At 39.9% G+C, this 17,887-nt stretch overlaps 1 protein-coding gene across 3 annotated transcripts in view; it reads right to left on the bottom strand.

Moving 5' to 3' along the window:
* Positions 1-17,887, bottom strand: part of LOC144534255 (glucosidase 2 subunit beta-like) — a 123,063-nt gene that overhangs the window by 84,558 nt on the left and 20,618 nt on the right. For all 3 annotated transcript variants that reach the window (XM_078276087.1, XM_078276089.1, XM_078276088.1), the window contains 2 exons: positions 14,821-14,899; positions 733-819 (listed from right to left, as the gene is read on the bottom strand). In XM_078276087.1, the coding sequence (XP_078132213.1) occupies positions 733-819; positions 14,821-14,899 (166 nt within the window). The remainder of the gene's footprint in view (positions 1-732; positions 820-14,820; positions 14,900-17,887) is intronic.

The raw sequence follows: 17,887 nt of genomic DNA, 5'->3' as shown, positions 1-17,887 counted from the left end.
TATCACTGCTTTAAATCACCAGCGGCTAAATTTACAACTCTGGAGTAATCAAGCTTTTGCACATTTCGGTTAAAAGGAATATAATCTTTCCTCATTTTGTGCTTATCGTGTAGGTTTTCTGTTGTCTCTACATTGTACCAGGAGGTTATTGCTCACATTCAGTGAAGATACCAGTGCTTTTTTTTCATATGTACATCTATCTAGACATTGTTTTTAAACAGCCAGTGGAAAAGTTTTGGATATGGATCAAAGCAAAAAGACAGAGAGGGAAAGGTTTGAGACTATTTGAATCTACTGTAGGTGGATGAAGGAAGCGATCAATGATAGATAAGGGTTTGGTCACACAGCACTTATATAGTCAATAAACAGAATCATCGGATTCACTAACAGAGGCAAAGTAAATTTTCACAGTAACTTTGGCATGCAAATTTACACTGTTTTACCGACTGCAATTAGATAAGACGATAAACATGTCTTATTTCTTGAACGTTTACAAACAACACCCCTTTGTGGAGAAGTATGTTCCAACATTCACAAGACCCACAATAAGTCACAGAATGTCACCAAGGCTCCAGCACCACCTATTTAACGAGGATGAGTCAATTAACTTTTGGGTGTAAATTGGAACTAATCCATGGAATAAAATAATGAAGGAGTGAATGAAGAATATAGTTTGTAGAAATTAAAAAAAAAAAACAAAGAAGTGGGTGGTGGCCGAATGATGGAGCTTACCTTGACACTGTCTCCTTTTGTCAGGATGTCCCAGAGAGTGTACTGAAACTTGGTGAGATCCATCTGATGGCCTCCGCCCAACAAAGCCTGGGGGGGTAAGAGGTAAGAGTCGTTTTTTAACCAGTATGACGAACACTGTAACTAAGCAGATTAAGTAAAATAGAACACACACATAAATCAAACATAAAGCCTCTGTATATTTACAGTGACTCAACATATAAGGCTTTCTCTTCTCTTGTAAATTCTTAATACAACGTAATGGACAACCTGCACCACAAGTTTACACATGTCCTGTAAAGCATGTATATTCTCTCACACATATCTTAAGGTGCACACAAGTTCGCAATCTCGCATCTTTTGCAGAGTGCCTGCTGGCCCCACAGGTATGGGCTTATAAAAAGTGCATTACATAACTGATAATAAACTGCATATCATCCATCTCCCAGCTCACCTCCCTATAATCCCTGCTGCCATATCTGCTTATCTATTCAAGTCACTCTCTCATTAAATCAGCTTTTACAGCCAAACGGAAGAAGTTTACTGCTTATAGAAGTCAAATACCATCAATCATGGGGTAGGCTGTAGTTATACAGATATACTGCATGTTTTAATTCACTGGAGGACAAACACATCGTTCTTCCTATATCTGAATAAACTCCTGCAGAAAAAGGGGGGAAAGAAATTGACAAGCAAATTAATCTGCTGCTTTTGCCAGCTGAAATGGAAGTCAGTGAGGCGGTGTGTACCAGTGGATGCCCATCAGTCACAGGACCTTGTGCATGGCCTGAAATAGTTGAATGTGATGCTGCTGCACATTGGGAGGTAAAGGATGGAGGGGTGGAAGGTGGTGCAGCTTTCAGTGTTTATTCATCTGAAACATTGTTCCCTGGAAGCCATTTTGGCAGCGATGTATCACAGCAGGCACTGACCTTTAGATACTATGCACAATTAAGCTAAGCTAATAAACACGACTGTGGATGTGGACATTTGGACTGGAAGGCAGGTGCTGTGAATCCCCTTGGATGTGAACGGCGAAAAGTTCTTTTGTGCTTAGGTAGGCTTTCCGTAGCCAAATTGAAATGTGTTTGTTTGAAAAGCATACAAAATATGCTGTGTGCACTTAGAGATGAGCTGAATGGGGCTGAAGTTCACCGTTTGTTGGGCAGTATTCAGTCACTTTTGTTATTGGTGACACGCTATTAGCATGTTGAGCTCGACCTTTGTTAAACAATAAGCAAAAGTTTGGTTAGATAGTAAGCAAAAATGTCAAAAATGTGCTGGTTCAAGCTTCTCATTTGTAAGCAATTGTTAGATTGTACCTTAAGAATCTTTGAGTTCTGAGATGTTGGTCGTACACAAAAAAATAAATTTGAAGACAGCATCATGGGTTTCAGAACTTGTGATGACATTTAATTGAATAGTTAGATTAATCATTCATGAAAATAGACCTTAGTATCAGCCATGTACTATAGACTAGTTTGTAAGACTCTGCTCCGTTAATTCAAGCATTACACTCATGGTTGCAGCAATCCTCATTTCTCACCACTGTTTTACACCCATCAAAATAATCATCTTTGCTCGCTTGGCAAACTAAAATTTGGAAACAAATTAAGATTTGGAAACTAATGTGAACCTTTTTCACTCTCATGGTGTACAACTGTAATGACCTTCAACCTTTTCCATGTTAGATCTTCACCCAAACTACAACTTGGAAGTATTATATGAACTTTGACTTTTTGGTAAATAGCATTAAGCGTCTATCACTTTAATGTAGCATCAGTTACTCTGTAAGTTGTATCTAAACTGCAATTTCTAAGAAATTTGACTCCTGTTATGTGAAAATTCCCCAAAAGTTCCAATAAATTAGATCTACAGTTGATGTAGTCAAACTAATATGAGGGCTGATATAACAGTATGCAAAGATATTGCCTTACACACACAGAGAGAGAGAGAGAAGATCAAATAACATTGCTACATACTGTGTTATGTCATTTGATAGATACAGCTAGTCCCAGAAGCAGTTCTACAAATACCACTTATATTCACCTGGCAAGACAATATTGGGTTTTTAGTTATGAAATGCATCGCAAATATGTGGAAACAGCACAAACAAAAAGATGAGATCTATTACAATGAACCCACACAACTGAAAATATTACCACTCATACACAGTATTAAAGCACACACAGTATGTGTGTGCATACTGAATGTTCATATACATGAACTGAAAGTCATATGTAATAAAGCTGCCAGCTACTTCTGTCAGTTTGCCTCTTCTAATCATCTCTGGCACTCGGCTTTTATCCTCAGTCAAGTACCCAGCGACAAATACAGAGGCACAGCATGTTGTTCAGATAGAAAAAGTACTTGTTCGGATCCCCTTCAGGCCCTTTGACAGAAGAGGACGAAACATCGACCAAAATAATATAAGTCAAAGTGCAGATTTCCCAAGGTAGCAAGAACACTGGTCATCTTACCGGATACCGAATGGTACATACAATTCCCCCCCAAGTCCAAAGGTCCAATTTAAAGCCCAGATGGTACCTTCCCCGGTCATTTCAGCTTGGACATTTCTGGAACAAGTTAGACTCAAATCTTGATCGCTATAAGTATGCGAGTACTGTCGATAGCAAAAAAACGAGCCAAATCGGTGCTAGCAATATGGAGCTGCTGCAGCCGAGAGCTCCCACTTAGCTAAAACGGCAATTTTGGGGGCATATCATAAAGAGTGCCTTTGTGCCTCTTTAACAGACACAAAATGTATTGAAATGTCTGTGCAACATGAACAGGGCCCTTATATGACAACAAGATGCGTTTTCAACTCAGACATTGTTTAAATTCATAATAGAATACAGTAATAGCGTTACTGAAGGATAGCTCTAGCTCCATAGTTCCGTTACTCCAAGCTTCTTCCCTTGTGAACACCTCCGCTCTTCACTCTTCACACACTACGCTCCGATCTGCACACTATTGTTTACCTTTTCCTGCTACAACTGAATTCCCGTGGGACTTCAGCGCAAGACTACAGCTAGCCTCCTGTAACGCTGTTACTTTACAAGAAACAGGCATCATGTGGCCCGTTTCCATGTAGTTACATAGTCACTGATATGATCATAACCACTACAGTGCTCAATTACCTATTTTTGAGGGGGAAATAAACTTTTTTCGCTGCAAAAATTTCCCCCCAAAAGCATGAACTGTCCTCTGGAGGACATCCACCAGACCAGCGGCCACCCGTGGATTGTTGTCGGCCGCGGCAGGCGGGGAGGAAGTAGAAGGATGCCGGTCTGGCCTGCTAGCCTGGCTAAGGCAACTAACACACAGTTCGCCACTGCAGAGACTACTATTCACCAACGCCAGATGGATCGCACACAAAATGGATATATATGCTACAAATACACACAGAACTGCTGCGTGATGATTATTACTGAAGCCTGGCTGAACACACTCACTCATCCCAGACGGCAGCTAAGAGCTAACAGGGTAAGTGAATTTAAACAATGTCTGAGTTGAAAACGCATCTTGTTGTCATGTAAGGGCCCTGTTCATGTTGCACAGACATTTGAATTGCATTTTGTGTCTGTTAAAGAGGCACAAAGGCACTCTTTATGATATGCCCCCCAAACTGATGTTTTAGCTAAGTGGGAGCTCTCGGCATTAGCTGCAGCAGCTCCATATTGCTAGCACTGATTCGGCTCGTTTTTTTTGCTATCGACAGTACTCGCATACTTAGCGATCAAGATTAACGTAAAAATTGCCCGGAGTTCTCCTTCAGGCATATTGATACATTCCTGAAGCTGATAAGCCACATTATATCTTGCAATGCACCAGCCGAATTAGGCCACCTGAGGCAAAGTAATGGTAGGTAAAGCAAAATCAAACTTAATACTCTAAAGCTTTTTGGCTGATTTCTCTTAGATCTGCAAAGGCCTAATCTTAAAGGGAAACACTAACGCAGTTGAGCTTAGCTTATCCGTCATTTTCTTTGCTTATTAAAACTGCCTCATGTACATATCTTAGTGTTCTGTATGTCAGTGGAAGTCAAAATAAAATGTGTTTTCAAACTCTAGAATTCGATTAAAAACTTATAAACTTATATAACAAATATTTGGCTTGGACCATATTAATCAAAACATGATAAATGGAGCCCTAAAGTCTACACTGTGCCATTAACAAAATAACCTTTATACTTAAAGGCTACAGAGGAGTATTTTTTTATAAATGGCAGTGGTCCCTGTGACATTTATTGACCTGTAATAACATCATCATCAGCTCTAACTTCAATTAAACAGCCCACCGATTCCATCTTTCCAGCAAAGCCCGATTTCAGCCTTTAATGATGTGAAAACCAGGTGTTAGATTATTTAACCATGCTAATTAACAGTGCCTCTTTTCCTAAGATAAAAGCAAGAAGACAGGCAGATGGATCGATTTATAGCATCGCATCAGTCTATATTTTGCACAGTATCCGGGCCCAGGGAACATTTCATAAAGGCCATAGGGTCGGCTTATCACGGAGCTAAATGCCAATGTAATTATTAGTGTCTGGAGATAGTGGAAAGGGAAGCACATCCTGCGGCAGTACACATATTTAATTAATAAATGTCACTCTGTAGAGGGAGTAAGGGGAGTGTAAGAGAAAGAAGCAGGGAGGGAGGGAGTCAGAGTGACAACAATACCGATCCTGACTTAAGTGCACAGGCACACAACCACACCCGGTGTAGAAATGCACACAATAAACGAGCATGAGAACATGAGTATAATCAGGTTCTCAGTTTAACCCTTGTTATAAAACAACTATAGAGATACAGGAAGGTGTACCCGTGTTTTCACAACCACACACTATGTGACTTACATACATTGCAAAAATTATAGTTTCAGTTCAAGAAATAATGTGATAATTTTGTTTATAGCCAAAAGGCCGAAATCTTTGGAACCCTATGGCTAGAATGTATTTTTTACAATCCTTTATGTTTAAGGTAATGAACAGCCATCAGCACAAAATAAAGCAGAAATGGCTCATGGTCAATGTTGCTGATCTGGGAATTGAGGCTGTGCCAGTATTAGCTCCTATTAAAAAGTATTTCTCTGTATTTTCAGTAGTAACTATTTAACCAGTAGCTACATGCTGGATGTTCAGTAAAACACAGAACACACACATGCACATTGTGGTAAGGACTTGGAGGGAGGGGGTGAGACGAAAGACTTAAAAAGTATGCAAAAACATCTTCTCATAGCATTTTGGTCTTTCCAGTCAGCAAACATTTCTGGTATCGGAGCACCAGTGATGTCAAACCATTGGACTCAAGTTTACCGAAACAAACGCAGAGATAAGAGAGGTGCACACTCATGCCACTGCTGTTCAGTAACAAAAGTCAGAGTCCCGGTTTACTTTGGAGAAGGTCAAACGGGTCAGGTGTCCTGTCTCTTTGCTTTTCCTGCTGTCAAGGAGTATGGACACAACAGGCAGCTTGTCACACAGGACGCAAGTTTCCATGATGCCCCCATGCTACTTTCTCGCTCCTTGCCCCCCCTCAAACACAACCCCCTATCTTGGATTGCTGCTTGAGTCATGACTACACCTGGGACCCTCTCGCCTCAATGCCATTTCTGTCATTGGATCAGCTGCTGACTCCAGCCCTCTATCCCCTGTCTTTTGTTCTCTGCCTACATATTAACTCCGAACTGCCTGGAGAACAGAAAAGGACTTGAGGCAGCTATGAAAAAAGAAAATGGATCAAGGGCCTGAAAATCTGCAAAAAAAAAAAAAAAGTCTCTAAATGTTTCTCATGCAACAATTTCTATCCCTCTTACACATCTTCTGAAGGAGACACTCCTCGGCACACAGAAGTGGGTATCCTTATTTGGAAACAATAGCAGGCATGCTTCTGAGGCAACTGTGAAGCTATTGCAAAGCAGATGCTTTTTTCTTTCGCCAATCAATTTAACACCTACACCCCCCCCTCTACTCCTTCATGCTGGCTTTGGCTCATCAGTTTTAAATGGCACAAGGCTTTCTTGCATTGTTCTTTTGACTTACTCAAGAGGACAAGAAATGTCTCTGCTTAAGTAATAGCCCTATTAAGCCTTAATCACCAATAGGTTAGGTCAGCGCAGACAAAAAGAATAAAGCCCTGCAAAAAAAACATAGTACAAAAAACACGTTGTTGCAGGATGTGAAGACTCACTGTATTCTTATACTTTTGTAGAGGCAATTATATTTCAGAGAGTCTGTAAAACAAAATGAAGATTTGGAAAAAAAATTCCCCCAACTGAAACTTGCACTAGACAGAATTGCAAGGGAAAAGCCATCTGTGTCTGACTCTTATCCCTGGCTTCTCCAGAGCCTGGATGAGCCTGAGCCAGCAAATGTCAGTCAGATAAAGACCAAGCCTGACAGACAGACACAGGAGTTTTGTCATTCCGTGTGTCATCCCTTTGCTAGCAAGCCCAATCTTTACCGGTCTCAAAAGCCCCGAGATGATGGGGGAAGGAAACATTCTCAGGGTGAACGTCAGGTTGTGTAACTCCTTCAAGTGCCACAATAGCTGAAACATTGAGGACGTGCACTATTCTGGTGCCCCTGCGGCCTTTGAGAGCTTTCATTATTGTCTTATGTGCTGCACGGTGGGGTCACCATGGAAACACAAAACACATCAACCGTTTCACCACAAAGGATATGAGGTTCCTCAACGAGATGTTCTTTCAGGAGCCAGTGGTCTGTCTGGGGTCAGAGGATATTAGATGTGACATGATATTTAGAGATAAAATAGAGAATTCTGCAATTCATCTGCAAACAAATACAGTTCATCCAGATTTGTAATGCTTTAGACTGAAAAACCTAACATTAAGCAGATGACTAAACTGTGGGGCTGGGCAATAACTAAATATTATTGTTTATTGACTTTCACTAAAGTCTTATTATGAATAGTGATACTGTTATTTAATAAAGTTGTTAAAATAAATTATTATGAGCAAAATGTACTGAAATAACTAACACAATGAGTTGCTCAAGTATTAGTTTTACAAGTTTGAATATTTTTGTTTGTTGCAGTCAGATTTTTTGTATGCGATTGTGCATGCATTTGCATTATCACCATCTATCTATCAATATTGGCAATTCTGATATTTTTCACCCTGGGTCTTATTCTCATAATTAATTGTGTCCGTGTTTACTATGTTTCATAGATCCCTATGCAGTTAGCTACAATAGCTAATCCAGAGAATTGTGCTTTCTGTGTTTACTTTTGTTTGGACTCAGAGACGAGCATTATAAATTATTTATGTAAAATATAATTTAATTTGTCTAGCGCTGCTTGTCCCGATATACGTTGTTCTGCCAGAGGTGTGTTTCCCAAATATGTACAGCAAAGGAGTGAAAAGTTAGTATGACCCATAGCCAGAACAGCCACAATTAGGAAGATAAAATCTTGAAAAATACCAAGATTTTCCTTTAAAGTTATATTCCTTAGAATGATTCCCCTTTTTGATAAATAATGTACGCTTTTCTTTTTTTAAAGTTATAATCCTTAAAATGCTCATGAAACACTTTTTAGTATCATTCATGGTTGACATTTTTCAGATCAGATTGCAGTTGCAATTATTTTGACTGACTTCTTTATTTAAACAACGCAAGTTTGTTTAGTTGACCTGCACAGTTGCTCCTCTGTTCTATTTCTGACAAAGTTGAGCTGCTTGAGTGTTTTTATCAAATCGCATTTGTTGTTACCACAAGTAACCACAGGTGTCACCAAATTAACCAGAACTGAAATCTTCAGGATTACGACTTTGTGAAACTGACTTTAACTTTATTACCCACCCCAACTATACTGTAAAAAGAAATGAATTAGCATAATTTAAGGAATAATCCCTCTAAAATGTTCCAGAAAAGTTAACGGGGTATTTAGAGACTGCTCCCAATGCTAAAACATCCTTTCTGTTCTTGAGATACAGTACAAGATCACTGATCAATGCATTCACCTGGGAAGCACTAGCATAGATTGTACCAGAGGAAACCAATGTCTATTTTCCCTGGACGTTGCTCATTGCACAGTGTGTAACCTGGTCTTGGGAGATGCAGTTACATGGGTGCAACATCAATAGTATTTGTCAAGTGGTTAAAGCTGATAAGAATACAAATGATTGCCTTGAGCTTGCTTTAAGGCTGGTTTGTCACTACAGCTTGTAAGATGAGGATTTTTAGCGATGGAGTCAAAGCGGTACAAACACAGCTTTGTGATTGAACTTTCGTAAGTCTTAACAGTGTTGTATCTTTTATACAGCTCACTTTTTTCTCCATTCTTTTCAATACTTCAGAGGATGCTTGTGAAAAACAACAACATTTTGTCAAGAAAGGAGCCGTAAACAGAATTTAAGTAAAGAAAAAGGTGACAGAGTAGGTAAACAGATACAGACAGATAGATAGAAGATAAGACACCTCTTGATATTAAACCTTTTTTTAAGGACTTGTTGGAGCAGCATAAAACGATGCCTCTTCACTTTGCTTCCCTCTCTTGCCTTTGACCTCCCACTGGCCTGTGCGCATCTAATCATGACATTTACATAACAAAAGACGATTGCGGAGGTGCAGAGGAAGAGGGCAAGGCAACAGATTGAGGAATGTCAGGTGTGCAGCCTGAAACAAATAAAAAAAAAAAAATCTTTCACAGTTACCACCCAAATCATTAGTTGTACCCCTCCTCCGCCTCCCCTCACTGGCCTCCTATCTCAAAAGAACATGACACCTTACAGCGTTTTTTTAGCAGGTCAGTTTTCTCTACCTCAGCTCTACAAACCGCATATCACTCCACCTCTGGTTTCAGCCTGTCATTTCGCATTATATAGCTTGAAAGCACTCCAGCTGGGGAGCAAAAACATAACGCGTGTGATGGGGGGTGATGAATGGTACTGAGGGGGGAAAGGTGCAGACCACCCCCTTTTTTCCCTTCAGCGTAGCCAGCCTCATATACCCAGCAGGCTTTTAACACAAGACTATAATCTTGTTGGAATACAGAAGCGGACATGCAAAACCTGTATATGGCTGCCAGTGTTTAATACTATGATTCTGCTCACCTGCACATACCTAATTCTACCATCTAAATTACTGAGATCATACAGTGTAAGCTGTGTATGGTTTAACTTTACTACTGTGTCATCCACAAGCAAACTCAGCGGGGTATGGAAAGCTTGAGCATACACTGTAAAGTAACATCATGGCCTACATCCATACAGTCAGTTCAGTAAGACTGGAATGCTACTGTAAGTACAGCTTAGGTCTGCAGATATCAAACTTCTAGGTTACTCTCTGTGACGTAAAAGCATACATTGCTCCAAATAAAGGCATTTCAGAAAGTTAAATACAGACCGTAAAAGAAAACTGCTCTTGTAGTCCCATCCAGAACCAAAACTCTCATTAGAAAACAAACCTAGAATCACTGCAAGCTTACGAAACCTCCCTACAAATGCATGAAAAAGCTAATTCTTGGAGGCAGATGAGAATTGTTCATTTCTGAACAGGAGGGATCTCACTCTTTTTTGAGAGAGCGAGGCAGGAAAACAGCACCAGAGGCCCAGCCCATAAAAAACAAAGAGATTAAATGACCTGTGAATGTGACTTTCCATTTTTCCATTAGCTCACGCTCAGTTTAGAGGCCTGCTGCCCCCTTCTGGAGGCTGGCGAGACATCATCAAACAGTATGTACTGTAATGCCTGCCTTCCTGTGGCTGTGGCTGTGATTTTTGAATTACGACTTTTTTGTGTTGATTAAATGTGCAACAATTGCAGTCATGGTTATATCTGGACTCCATATGTAATGCACAGTTTATGTGCAGCATTGTATAAGAAGTCAAAAGCCATTGTACTGTTTCTAGCAAATTTTAAAAGCCTATACACTGCTTCAATATGCATCACTAAATCTCTCTCTTCACTAATATCTTGCACATTCAGTCAAGGTCTTAATTCTTGCCATCGAGATGAAAAATAGCTGAAATCTCCCCTCTTGATAAAAAATACAAAAACAGAATGCAAATATGCAGGGCCCCCCTCTGAAGTGAGATTTCAGTGTTGGCTAAGGCCAAATGTCAACCAGCCCCAAACAGATGGTGTGAAGAGCCGGGCCGAGCGGCTGACCTTGGTTGGTAGTGTAGGGATGGGAGGGGGACCCAGTGTTTGTTTTGTGTGTTGTGAACATCAAAAGAGCTCAGTGTTGCCAAGATAGAAAGGTGAAGTCATGTCAGGCCGGCTTGCTTTGCAGGTGCTTTCTAGCTTTGTGGGATGCTGTCAATCTGTCACTATGACAGAACGATGTATGATTGATAAATGGTATAGGAAAGGTTTTTACTGTTCATAACTGTAATTATGTTATGGGAAGTATTTAGACATAACTATTCAGTTAATTGTGGTCTATAAAATCACAATCTTCCAGTGCCCAAGGTTACATCTTCATATTACTTGTATTGTTTAACCAACAGTTCTACTAGAACATGTTTACATGCTCTAATGTTCAAAAAACATTATTTTTATCATACTGTCTGTCTGAATATACCTGTATTCACCCCTTGTCTAAAATGCTGAGTTTTAGCGTTTAAGCCCCCACTCCAGAAAAAGCCCAGTCTGCTCTGATTGGCCAGCATTTCCGGGTCTTCCGCATCTGCACTCTCAGCATCTCTGCACCATCATTGCAGCTGAGGAATGACTGTAACGGCATTCTTCTACTCTAGCCTGTATAGTATAGTTGTCACAAACGTACGGAAGTCCTGACGGCTCGTTTAAGGGCACAGTGTCTGAATATGGGCTGTGTGTATTTCTCTGTGAATTGAGGGTTTTGATACTTATCTTATATCTATTTATATAGCATACACCTCGACTTGCTTTATAACCAATAAACACATTGAAATCTCACTTCTTACAATATGGGACCTTAAAAAATCCTACTTGATTATGAAAATTGTTGTACATTTTTAACAATGAAAATGAATTGTTTTAGCACTAGTTACTGTATGTTATCTGTATTTATAACAGTTTTTGTTTTGTTTAAAGTACTTCATGTGAATCTCCTTACAATGCTTAGATGGAAATAAATAGAAATTTTAACAATTCTATGACATCTGGGCCAACTCCTGCTGGTAAAGATCATGTGACATAGTCAAGAGCTCCAACTAATTGACAGCTCTCTTCTACTGTATATAGGAACCCCTGAGGTATAGCTAATACGATTAAACTGTGAAACAACCAAGATTTCCACATCCACTAGCAAGCCGTTGCGGGGAATTCCTAAGCTTTCATGTACCTACAGCAATGTTTTTCATCTATACACTTTAAAAAAAAACTTTGCTCTCTTCTTATCACCACCAAAAGGTGCTTGAACACCGAATGTTTTTTTTGTTTTTGTTTTAAATCAGGGGATTTATTCCACTTTCCTGTTCAAAAGAGAAAGAATAACATTCCATATTCTTAATCTCTCTGTGTTTCTGGTAGACTGAGTAAGGGGCTTTCAGGGGAGGCTGGTGGGTAGTAGATGGATAAGTGAATTTCACCTCTGCACAAATGCCCTTCTTGAGAGAAGGCAATTTCCTCCAGCTCTGTTCACCAGCACATAGCTGCAGTCCAAGCTTGGTCACACATCAATACTTCTGAGAATGTATTGTCCTATGGGTAATACCAAAAGAGAAGAGATTTAGCTAAAAGCTGATTTAATGCAAATGTTTCAGTTTTGAGTATTGACATGATATCTGCTTACATCTCTATGCTGTGTTTAACATGTGTTTAAAGAAGACGATTTAAAAAGATTATTACTTTTTTGACAATGACAAGACATTCTTCTTGGATACCTATGATTACCTTCTAAAAGCGAGTGAACTTGAATCTACATTAACACTGGTTTCTCCAGGAATAGAGGGCTACAACGTAATGATAGAATACTGAGGGAGCACCACATCAAAATATCCCTTTTCCCTCCCGAGTGGAGTGCCTCCTTTGATCATCAAATTGTTCTCCTGAAAATCCTCTCTGTTCTTGAATTATCTGGGCCGCTGAAGTGGAAACTAAATTTTCTTTGGAGGCCAAAGCTTCTTAAGAGAAAGGGAAAAGAAGGGGGAAACCAATACAAATGTGTGAAAATGACACAAATTGAATAAGCGTGCAAAAAATAATATATGGCCCAAACCCTGAGCATCAGAAGAAAAGTAATCAAGGTCTTCAGACATTACAACTGAGCAATTTTTCCTTTCCTGTCCACATACATATAAAAGGAGTACAGTATGAAGACCCAGTGTTATTGCATTCTCTCAACAACTGTGTTATTCATCAATGTGAAAGGATTTACAGATATTCAGAGTATGAACTGGCTGTACGGCAATGTAATTGCAATGTTAAAGTCAGCAGAAAATGTATTTCTATGATAGAAGTGCCAAAGAATAAATAAATGGTCATAGAGCAAAATCGTTTCTCTAAATCCCCCAGTACACAGAATTAACTTCTCGTACTGCCCTTGGACCTTGATTAAAATGCTAACACAGGGCTTCTTGTCAGTTCTAATGTAAATTGGCTGTTAACTACTGTCAATGGCACCCTGTTGAATTTGCCCAGCTTGATCGCCGTTTGTTGTGGTTGCAGTTAAGTACACATTTTCATATTCATGCATATTCATACTGATTCATCCTCTTCAGGTGCAGTTGAATTCATTATGAATGCCTCCCCGTTAGCCAGCAGAAATAACAAATGAGCACTGATTTTTCCCATCCGGCAGTCTTTCATGTGGTTACAGCTTTGGTGCTGCTTAGCTTTTTTCTGTTCTATACTAACAGCACAACATCCAAACAATTTCTCTAGTTAGACATTTTACAGCAGCTAAAATTAGCAAGCCAATGCAACATACACATTGTCACCCCTAAAATAGTGGAGGACATTTCTACCTCTAACCATAAATACAGAAAACTTAATTCGTGAAAAATTTGAACATTACTGTAAACACATTTTCAGCAATGTGACAACCTACTCACAAGCTAAACTTTCCTGCCCTGCAGTAGGAGAACTCAGCAGCGTGCGGGAGTGTATGATTGTGTATACCAATTGCCATTTATAGTAGAAAAAAGAACAGGGAGCATATGAGGAAAAATCGAGCTCTATCCATTTTGTTTACAGCCAGAGATTTTGATAGCTGCTGCCTGGTGAGAGGGAAGCTCAACAAGTTTAAAGTGAAACCGACAGCCGCATTCTCACACATTGCAGCTTAAGGGAAAATCACTGTTGGGAAACTGTCCTCATCCTGTTCAGAATTCAAATGAATTTTGAAGGGACCCTGTCGTACATGTGGAGAAAACAGCAACCCTAACAGACATACAGCCAACCCAAGCAAGATATAAAAACCACAGAGATAGCAAAAGAGGATGAAGATGTGTATCAGCTTGCTGTTTGGCAAATCTGAAAAATGCTAAACTACACGACTGGACTACATGGATAAAATTGGATATCTTAAAGCATTTACATTAGACGCAGCTCTGATATGGTGTATGTATAGATGATAATGGCGGCGTGCAATAATGAGCTTGTACTTTTGATTCAATCTCACATACACAAGTGTGGTAAATACTCACTTGTGCACTGACTGTGTATTTATGTGCAAATAGTTCCCAACAAATGCACTATTTACTCCTGTTTGAGTAATGTTTGCGAAGATCTACAGTGTCCAGTTGTTTAAGGAAATGACTTTCATTCATTTAAAAAAAAAAAAAAATTCATTCATTTTTAAAAATATTGTACATATTTAATTAGGGTTAGGTTGGTCTTTACATAGGATGTATTGACGACAAGGAAAATATAGAATTAACGTCACCCTTATCCTTTAAAGGATCTCTCCTACAATACAAAAGTGGACATGCTGTATACCATGTATTTAGATGATGTACTATATATTACAAATACCTTGCTAGACACTTTTTTTGTTGTTTTTGTAAGGGAATCAAAGTACCTTAAGGTCTGACAGGACATGGATTCAGGTCTAATTACATAACCTAAGTGAAGGCAACTTGGTGGCCCCCAGACCTCACCATACCTTGTAGTATAAACTGCATGAATGAAAGACAACTTACCACTGCTTCATCCTCAGAGAGAACCTGCTCTTCATCATGGACGAGTGCCACTTTTGCCTGGACTTCATCCACTGTTATACTGTTGTGTTAAAAAAAAAAGAGACAGATAACAGCAGTGGGTTAGTCTTAGTATTTTGGTAAAATGACTAAATGTCCTCCTACATTAAAATGAATACAAAAAGCAATACGTTTGTCAATTCAAGTCAACTTAAAAAAATAAAAAGCCATCTCAAAACATGAGTTCCAGTCTTAAAATTAGTTGAATGAAATTAATCAAATTTAATAAGAAAATGTGGTTAGTATACAGTTTTAGTATTCCTCAAAGTTTAAAGCACATTTTGGAACAGGCTTCTTTTTTTCTATGATTGGTTGCCATGAACATGTCGATGCCTTCCCCGCTGCAAGTGACACCGACAACCTGTTCACGAGGTATGTATTCCAGAGCACCTGAGGGCCAGCAAAACATTTCCACTGGACTTGCTGTAGCGGGACTTGAGCTTTGCAAGAAAGGAAAACCTTTGATATACAGAAATAAATATTGCACTTTTGGACCCAAAGCACGATCTTTTGGATTCACAAAACATGCATTATGGTGCACAACCTGTTTAGAGTTATCAATGAACCAGTCTGTACTTCTGTTTTCCTCTAGAGATGATAGAATAAAGCAGCACTAGCTAAACTGCAAACAAACATTAATTGGTGTTTCAACTGATATGAGGGTGAGTTGAACATTGGGTGATTTGAGTAAGCTCATTCTTTAGGCCAGTCAGTTTAGACCATCTCAACACACAACACAATCAAAATTACACACATCACCTCTTATCCTGGAACACTTAGATCTTTTCTTAAGCCACTCTTCCCTGCTGGTGTCTTTCTTCCTGAGGTTCCACCTAAACTAACATTACTGAGCTGAGATAATGACTACATAGCCAGGATCAATCCCGAGAGTCCATCAAAAGCGGAAGTGCAGGCAAACATACAAAGCGACTAGCTTGTTCCACTACAGAGGATCAATGCTCGGGGTAAGTGCTGGAGAAAAACAATGGCTCCCTCCATTCTAAGTTGGCACAGAGGCTGCAGAGCAGCGGCTGGGGAAATCTTGTGTGGAAAAAAAAACTGGCTTTGGCCACAGTCACAGAGGGCATTATACACATAGACCATGGCATCATAAAAGCAGGTGCTTTGCAATGCACACCTACAGTGGGTTTGACTGAAAGAGACCGCAATAAACATTAAGGAACTCACTCTCACACACACGTATAATCCTGACAGAGGAGGGGATAAAAAGCACAACCTGTTTGTGGGCCTTTGGGAGGCTCCATCATGGTTCATTTCCTGAAGCAGTTGGTAGACTCTATTTATAGGGCAGCATACTGGTACCAGTTAATCCTGCACTGGGCTGCCAACTGCCTGCCAGCTGGCACAGTGGGTTGCACTTGTGTGTGGTGCTTGGGAAGGTCTGGGATAAAATAATGGTGAGGAAGTCCACAAGCTACCTTAATGACCAATTTGTGGGGGAGATTTTTTCCCCCATCGTACAAACTGAGAGGAAGAAACTTTCAGACTGAACCTTTACTATACATGTTCTAGAGGCAACCAACTTGTCTGAACCTGCTAACCCACAAATCACAGGAACAATAACATTTCTACAGAGTTAATATTTGTTTTAAAATACAATTATGATGATAATCAGCAGCATGTAAGCTTCTGACATATTCCTTTTTCAGAGTGAATCTAAAAGTTCAATCTTGTCGTGAAGCAATTATTGGTGGCTAAATACACACAAAAATGAGATTCGTTAACAGTAAAAATGAGAGAACAATTATCTGTGAATCTGCATTAAACATAATTAGCAATTCCAATCGAGTGGATTAAAAAGGGGGTAGTGTTTTGCTAAGTGTCATTAGGGACAAAGCCAAGAGCTTTTTTGTACAAGATATACAGTCTGCAATGTGCATGCTAATCGGGTTCAAAGTCAGCAAACTGCCTGGCAATGTGCAAGCATCAGGTATACCAGTGACTATGGACTTCGCATTTATCATAACGGAAACAAAATCAAGCTTGACACTTGGGCGTGTGAGCTGCAGAGCCATACAGGAAAAAATGGTGATGTAGCATACATATACAAAGCCTCCACCTCGTGCTTTATTCAAATAGGCATCAATACATGTCCTGCCTCAAGATAGCCAGCTCAACGAATCCCATTGACTGACAGACTGAAACAATGGCTATATAGAAATAAGCGGCACTTGCAGATATTTCAGCTTAGTAATGTGTTTGTTTAAGCGCAGCCCGTGAAGACACCGCTTGGGATGGAGCGGATAGAGTGGATGGATTGAGGCAGAGCTGGGGAGGGAAGGGTAAGGGGTTGGGGGGGTGCAGAAGGGCTGAATAATGGTACACATCCGGGCGCAGGAATGCATAAGTGGGCACATAGCGCTCCCTGGAAAATCGCTGCACAAGCATTTCGTCCTTGATGCAGCCATATGTTTTATAGCGCTTTCAGTTTACTATGCCCAGCCCTGCTTCCTTTCCAGGAGAATATGCCCAGTTAGCTTAAGCAGTATTGATTTTTTTTCTTCCAGGCGTGGTGTGGGAAGGTGAGGATCATGAGTGTGGGGATAGCAGTGGAGAAATAGCATAAAGGGGAAAGGCTCATTGGATATGACGCGCTCTGTTTTTCTGCAAGCCACCAGAAAATGTAAGTATCTTGCTTGAAAGCAAAATGAATGCCATTCTCTTTAAACCTGGCAGAGGTTAAACACTGCTCACGACAGCAAGTGATTAAGCTTGGGTGGTTGAGGGGAATCTGGGAAATTGGGGGGTGGGGGTGGTGACACGTGGGCCTGTTGGGACTTGGAAGATTAAACAATGCAAATAGGGCATTGAATTACTTTTTTTAAGTTTGCTGAAGAACAAATAGGTGTAGGAGTTTCAGGGAATGAGATGTGTGCATTCAGCTCAGACTGATGAGACTTCACTGCATCAGAAGTTAAGGTGGAACTAATGCGTGTAGTACATATACATATGGATGTGAATAAGGTACTCAAAAAACAGTCATTTATCT

This window comes from Sander vitreus, chromosome 19 (genome assembly GCF_031162955.1).
Source record: "Sander vitreus isolate 19-12246 chromosome 19, sanVit1, whole genome shotgun sequence".
Lineage (NCBI taxonomy): Eukaryota > Metazoa > Chordata > Actinopteri > Perciformes > Percidae > Sander > Sander vitreus.
This window is presented reverse-complemented; position numbering and strand designations above follow the sequence as displayed.